This window comes from Clinocottus analis, unplaced genomic scaffold, assembly GCF_023055335.1.
Source record: "Clinocottus analis isolate CAN_PGR_092001 unplaced genomic scaffold, fCliAna1.0.p SCAF_1, whole genome shotgun sequence".
Classification (NCBI taxonomy): domain Eukaryota; kingdom Metazoa; phylum Chordata; class Actinopteri; order Perciformes; family Cottidae; genus Clinocottus; species Clinocottus analis.
In genome coordinates, this window is record NW_027175820.1 from 7,733,057 (window position 1) to 7,740,720 (window position 7,664).

Sequence of the window (7,664 nt, forward strand, 5' to 3'; positions counted from 1 at the left end):
TATATATATATATATATATATATATATATATATATATATATATACATACATACATACATACATATATATATATATATATATATATATATATATATATATATATATGATTTTCATATATATATATATTTTACATTCGAATACTAATTTTCATTTTCGAAATTCGGTTTTTAACAACTATTCGAATATATATTGGAATTTAGAATATTCGTTGACAGCCCTACTCCACAGTCAATAGTCGCTTCCACAAGGAGGTGAATGTGGTTCACAGCCTCCGTCTGCACAAAGTCTTTGGGGGGAGTTGTGATTTGAATTATGTGATTAGTTAGGCTTCAACAGCATTTTTATGTCGGCAACAATCACGCTGTGCCCCTTCACCCGGATAACAGTCTTATTGTTGTTGAAATTGATCAATTATGATGTGATATTTGATGCTGTTAAGAGTCCTTGTACCTCAGACAACAGCAGAGCATCTCATCTTATACTTTGGTACATGCATAGAAATAGAAGAGGAGGGGAACGGACAGGGAACTGTTTCCGTGAGCCGACGAGTGCAAAAGAAAATGTTTGATTGTTGTTAGTTGTTAGGATGACAACACACGTCAGTGTTGGCTCGCTAGCTAGCTAGGAATTAGCAAGTTAACTAACTAGCCAGTCGTACACGAGTTAGCTTGTCAAACACTAGTTAGCTTGTCAAATGCTACACTGGTTACAGAAATTTGTGCAGCACAAAGTTGCCACTCATTTTTTAAGCAATGTGCTTTCCTACGTTGTGAGAGCGTGAAGTGGCCCTCAATTACTCCACTAAGGATATTAAGGCAAGTGTTTTGGAGAATGTTTGCTTAATTACAGGTCTCTCAACGTATCTTAACTTGGATTCAAACGTTGTCAAGATAGTCTAAATCCAAGGTTTCAAACCATCCCTTAGCACTGAAAGAAGACACATTACTTCACAGTATATGGATCTGTAGGGAAGACTTTGCAGGTTTGGTTTTTCTACCGCTTGATGCCGCAAGATCAACACACATCTTAAAGAACTCTCCAGTTCTGCAACTATTAGACCTCATAGATCTGCAACAGCGAAGCTACTTGCAATTCAAACTGCCTCCTTGCCAGCGATCCTGTCTTTGTTTGTCTATCTTTGCCCTCCATGGAATGAGGCTTGCGTTTGGACATGTCACAAAGTGCAGGCCCCATCACACTTGATGTGGTACTGTTGGAGGTAGTCCCTGAGCTGAGGAGGCAGCAGCAGGTTGCCTATGCCCTGGTAAGTGGTGCGGCTACAGATCACAGCCCTGCACAGGTGCTGGAGAGTGAAAGGGAAGGACCGCGACAGCGGCCGGGAGAGGAGCGGCTCAAAGAAGAGGCAGGTGGCCGGGTCACTGTAGTGTTTTAGCAGTCCTGTCACACTGGGGTCCCGGTACATGCACGGGTCGCGCACGTCAAAGCTGAAGCGCTTGTCGTTCTGCTCGATGCGTGCGTGTAGGGAGCGGCTGTAGCGACGGAAGCTGACCGAGAAAAGGAACTCATCCTGGGCAGAGTCTCGGAGCAAAAACGTCCCCTCCGGTTTGCCCTCCAGCAGCTCCTCCGCCTCGAAGCGGTTCAACACACCCCAGTAACAGGAGCTATTGTTTATCTGGAGAAGATCCGGGACCAGGATGTAATTGGTGTCGCCACGGCAGCCCTCTGCTCCCCCGTGAGGACGAGCAGGGTCCCAGTCCTCCAGACTGGTGCCTCCAGGCCCGGGAGAGCAGCAGATGTCCTCCCAGGAGACAGGGGTCTGTGGTGGGGCGGTAGAAGAGGATGAGACATTGGGTTTGAGGGGAGCACCGGGGTGCGTGGAGTGATTTTTCACAAGGTGCCAACATCGGGCCAGCTCAGATTTGGGCGAGAAGGGGCACTTGTCCTGCATGAGCTCAGAGACGTGGATCTTGCGTTTGGACCAGAAGAGCACCGAGAAGGGCCGTGAAGTGCCCGCTGAAAGGTGGTGATGATGATGGTGGTGATGATGGTGAGAGCGTAGGGGAAAACACTGGCCCACTGCGTCCTGAAACTTCTGCCTTAGAGAACGCCGGGACAAGGCCTTCCGACACACCACATCAATGTCTGCGGATGTCAATGCATCGCCGAGAGCACCGCAGCTACACTTTCTCTCCCTGCGCCGCCTCGGACAGGAAGTTGACCGCATGCCCAGCTCCTCCGCCGCCTCTGCCTCTAGCCCTCCGGGACTCGACCCGTTGCAAGAGCTCCGGGAGCGTTTCTTCCCCCGCCAAACATAACTGTCGGCACTCCAACTGCGGAAGCCAGATTTGGGTCGTGTGTCCGAGCCTCGTGCCTTCTTCTCTGACATAGCTGCTTCCTCTTTTCACTCTGTAGCACATAAAAAACAGACGCCTGAGTCATAACAGGATTTCAGGACCATGACTCATATCATGAACACAATAGTCAGTTTTTAAAAAAGTTGTAAAATTGTGCATTCTGGAGGAAACAGATACATCGTTCCACTGTTTCAGAAACATAAAGCATAAAAGGACTTTTTTCTTTCTTTTTTTTATTTTTTATTTTTACCTTTTTTACTTTCACACATGAAATATCATTCTAACTGCTTTTTTTTGTGCCAGAAGGGTCCATTTTGTAAAGGTTTCTCTTTAGCAACGCGAGTATGAAAAACCCTGTTATATATAAATTCAGTATTTTTTTAAATATATATATATATATATATATATATATATATATATATATATATATATATATATATATATATATATATATATATATATATATATATATATATATATGTGTGTGTGTGTGTGTGTAAATGTTTCTATCAGACCCATTTTGGTAACTTCCCAACCTAAAAAGTCATCTTTAAAATTGAGTGCAGTCCTGTCATCTGATCATCTGGCACAGAACTAACTGGCTCATGTAGAGATTATTTTATTGTCATTGCAGAGTTCAGAAACAGACTGCAGATTGATTGTTTCCCAAATAAAAAACACAGAAATTGGTTTCACATCTAACCAGGCAGCAGACTTCTCATACTTCATTCACAGAAAAGTACTCACAGAGCTATTGTGTGAACAGTCTGTTATATTAGTGCACAGCAGCAGTTTGCAGAGATGATTACAATACAAGGTAACCGTCAGGAGGTTTGGTCCTCATGCTCTGCTGAGATGAAACCTGAAGATTAATGCTTGAGATTATCTTACCTTCCAAATAGTGTCAGGCATCCACATCCACGTTATGACCAGTTGTTCACTGCACTTTAGCGGACACGTGTGACCCGCCTGCAGCCAGCTCCACCTTTAACAGACGGCAGGCTGTTCCGCTTCCTATATAATTATGATGCCGAATTCCCGAGGGGGCAGCCGTTTCCTCTCCTCCTCTCTGGGTCTGAATGAATAAAGGGAGAGGGGTCGAACCGGGAGAATGGGGGAGGGAGGGGTGAATGAGAAAGGTTTATTCGGGTAATGGCAGGGAGACATCGTCTTCTCTCTCTCATGTCTCCTAACACGTTCATTGACAGATTCCATCTCCAAAACAAAAGAGCACAGATAACCAGAGCAGCCGGAGAGTGCTTTTTCATTCACAAAGTGAGTTATGGTTTCTATTGACTCCTCCAGGAGGATCATGCGATTGGTATCGTCTGTGTGTGAGTGCAGCCGTGATTGAGTGTGCTCCACTTAGTCTGTCCAAGGCTAATCACAAAATTCTGCTGCACCAAACTGCATAAAATTGACTCTGCAGCTCATGTGGCAACGTCTGAGTTGCGCAGATGCACTCAGCTGTGTGTGTTCTGGTAGTTCCGTTAGCGGTTAATAATAATAATAATAATAATAATAATAATAATGATAATAATTAGCACTTTATTTATATTGCATCAAATGAAATTCAACAAAGCCAAAAGCAAGGTGATGAAACAACAAAAAGGTAAGGCCCAACAAAGCAAGACAAACTGAGGGTCAAATTTAAACTCTGATAGAACAGTACATTAGTGAAACAATAAAACCAAGCCATATGATTAGAGCAAACTAAAATAATAAAAGGAGCGGTAAAGCAGTTAAAAGAATAGTTAACCAAACTATCCTTTTCGAACAATTAAAGTGAGAACGCGGTTTTCCCTCCACTGCAGAGTAGCGACTGGGGTCCTAAATATTATCAGAATGAGAGGTAGCCGTATAGATAGGCGATGTCCAGTTATGGCTGTATGCTCAGGGACCTCTGGTGGTTGTGGTAACTTACACTTTGTCTGTTTTATTCTGCCATTGACAGCTCGCTGGCTCCTCATTTTCTACAGCTGAGTGCATCACCGACCCCAGCTTGGTTGAGTTTAATTTGGTTTTTTGGCATGTCTCATATGGCGTTTTCGAGCCGATTGTCTGCATTCCTCTGCGTTTGTTTTGGAGTTTGAATGAAGTGTGCTTTACTGCGCCTTATTGTGCATTGGTGTCTCGATGGGGTGTTAGAGACTTGTGGGTTGTATTCATTCATTTACACATAACAGCAGTGGTTGTTGCGGATACACCTACATGCGGAGTTCAGCACTATGCTGAGAGCACCTTCTGGTTTTCTGCCTGTAATTAGTTTTCTGCACGCTGATTTGAGATGTTTGAATTTCATCACAGGCCATCAGAAACTTCACTAAAAGCATCAAAGAACATTTCAGCGCGTTAGATCAGTTAAAGTCTGCAGAGGATGCCAAACTACAAACAGTTTTACAAGCAGCCTACACACACCGCCCGCTCGGTCAATAGGAGGCTCTGTCTATGGAACAATTCAGCCCAGTAGAGGAAACAACCAAGCTTATTAAAAAGCTTCATTGAATGAGTTTCCCAGTTAAAACTTCTGCCAAGTCCTGCCAAAAGGCTTCATCTTGCAAGGTGATGTCATACACACAGTGTGGATGACATTTTGGGAGATCTATAATTCATGGAACAAATAGACTACAGCTATCAGACAAATAGTATTACTCCCAGTGGTTTTGTGTGTGTGTGTGTGTGTGTGTGTGTGTGTGTGTGTGTGTGTGTGTGTGTGTGTGTGTGTGTGTGTGTATGCGTGTGTGCATGTGTGTGTGTGTGACTTCTCAGCTCCTACAGATAAAGGATAGTCATCAATAAATGCCTGACATCTCAGATAATGTAGTGACACTCAGCTTCCTCTTAACTGAATATTTAATGCTCCTCACATTAACACAGAGCTCAGCAGGATGGTTACTCCACATGATCTGGCAAACAACCAGGTACATTGATCTGACTCCAAAAAAGAGGACAAAAACTGAAACTAAACTGTCTGAATTTTCATTCAACAGCCTCAGAACAAAAAGGTCAGCTCGGTTAACCAAAGCAAATTAAATGTCTTTGTCAATGTCTCAAAATTCATGTAAACCATGCATTTAGATCTACACACTAATGTCAATATGCTAACATGCTCACAGTTAACAATGAGAAAACAACCTTTAAGACCATTTTACACCAGTAGACATAGCATTTCAAATGTGTTTATTTCCTGTCACAGTGTATGTGAAGGACATCAGCTGACAGGAAGTAAACAATGCTATTCAATTACGCAGAAATGCACCCGAAAGTTGTTTAAATGGTAAATGGACCTGTACTCGTATAGCGCTTTTCTAGTCTTCCGACCACTCAAAGCGCTTTTACACTACGAGCCATCATTCACCCATATGGGAGAAGCCACCATGCAAGGTGCCATCAGTATAGTCAACCAGTCTTGCTCAAGGACACATCGACATGGGCTAGCGGAGCTGGGGATCGAACCACCGATCCTCTGATTGAAAGATGACCCCGCTCACCACTGAGCCACAGTCGCCCTTGTGTTTAGCAAAACAAGTAAAGAAACCACGTTTGACCAAAAACAAAAAATTGTAAAATGTTGAATGCCGGTGTTCGGCTCGAAGACGTCGTATAGAAAAAGTCATTACATTTAGCCAAAAAAAAGATATTTAACTGAAGTGGTTTGTGACCGTGTAGCAGTATGTGTACTGATAGTGATGTTGGCTGTACTCAGCTGTGTTTTCACTTGCAACCCCTACATGTTAGGGCCTCCATGAGTCGTGAGTGAGGAATCAACAGGCAGTCGCAATAAAAGGTGTTTTGAGAAAGTCTAAGCCACCACAACCATGAAAGGCCTTTAGCATGCAGCCGTAACCGGACAACAAAAACATCACGCAGTTTTCTGCAGCAGTCGAAAGTTTAGCTCACGACTTACACAGAGGTACACACACATGCGAGCGCGCACACACGCACACAGACCCACGGACACACGCACACAGAGGTAATAGAATCCAACAGGAAGTATTTATATTTGATACCAAGAATAAAGAGGAATTTTGTGGGGGATGAACATCTGTTTGACTTTCATCCACCCAAATCGGTATTTTAAATTACTAAAAAGTGTAATTTAATTTATATGTATTTGACAGACCATGCGTAGTAAACATTAATCTTCAACGAGAAGATGTATTGTTGGGCTGAGCAGAGACATTAATACAACTAATGCAGCTAATAATAATTAGTTCAATACCATCGATACTAAATCAAATCCAAATTAGTTTTGGTTTTGTCAGATCTTGCAAAAGCTATTTGCTGCATCATCAGCTGTAGTTATTATGTAATCTGATTAAATCAAAGGAGGATTACTGTTTCTGTGCAGCACTTTCATCATGTCATTCACAGATTCTCAGAAACTCACCATTTACCGCACACTTCATGAAACATTCAGCCTCTTCATTGAACGACACACAAATTGATTGGGGAGAATAATAGATGGGAGAAAAAAACACACACGGTCAGGTGAACCACAGAGAGGAGGACATGTGATCTGAAAGGGAAACTTCATTCCCCACACGAAATAGAAAGACAAAAATAAATATGTATCAATCTTTGTATTCTCTTCAGCCATAAACTTGTTTTCTGGTATAATATTATACTCTAATACCTTGAGATGCAGTTCATCCAACGACCGATAGACGCAAACTCTGACAAAGTACAGAATGAATTCAAGTATCTGAGAAAACTTCTAAATGCTCACTAGGAATTACTCAGTAACAAAATATAGTGACACAACGTCTCATTTGCTAATTTCTAAAGTTGTTTAACCAACCACAGCCAGCCTTTGCAGTTTCAGCCGTTGTTGAAATTGCCCTGCCACTTTATTTCTGTCGAGAAAAGCTAAACCTGCATTCTCTCTACTGACCACTAGTGGGCGACTCCTCTGGTTGTATAGAAGTCTATGCTTCATGTGTGAAAGCTATATTCTCTCTACTGTCTGCCAGGGGACGACCCCTCTTGTTGTATGGAAGTCGATGCTTCAATTGTTTAAGATGCATTCTGTCTCCTGACCACCACGGGGCGACTCATCTGGTCTATGCTATGCTTCATGTGTTAACCTACATTCTTGCTACTGTCCAGTGGCGGCAGGCCCATAGAGGGCAAAGGGGCTTATCCCCACCCACCTTGAGCCACCAAAAAAATAAAATAAAAAAAGAAATATTAATTATAAAAAATATAATTATATTAATACATTATACAAATTGTCACTATTTGTTTGCAAAAGTCCAAGATGGCAACGGAGAGATCTGTTGTAAAACGGTTAAAATATATGAAATATGTCAAATAAACATAATCAGTAAGACTTTATGCCCCAAAAAT

The 7,664-nt window shown here is 42.3% G+C and overlaps 1 protein-coding gene across 1 annotated transcript; it reads right to left on the minus strand.

The window, feature by feature from the left end:
• Positions 1–1,174: 1,174 nt before the first annotated feature.
• On the minus strand, positions 1,175–3,248 carry socs4 (suppressor of cytokine signaling 4). Its single transcript, XM_068575789.1, has 2 exons — positions 3,207–3,248; positions 1,175–2,367 (listed from the first exon to the last, which is right to left on the minus strand). Exon 2 carries the CDS (start codon positions 2,345–2,347, stop codon positions 1,175–1,177), a length of 1,173 nt encoding a protein of 390 aa, XP_068431890.1. The 5' UTR covers positions 2,348–2,367; positions 3,207–3,248.
• Positions 3,249–7,664: the final 4,416 nt, after the last annotated feature.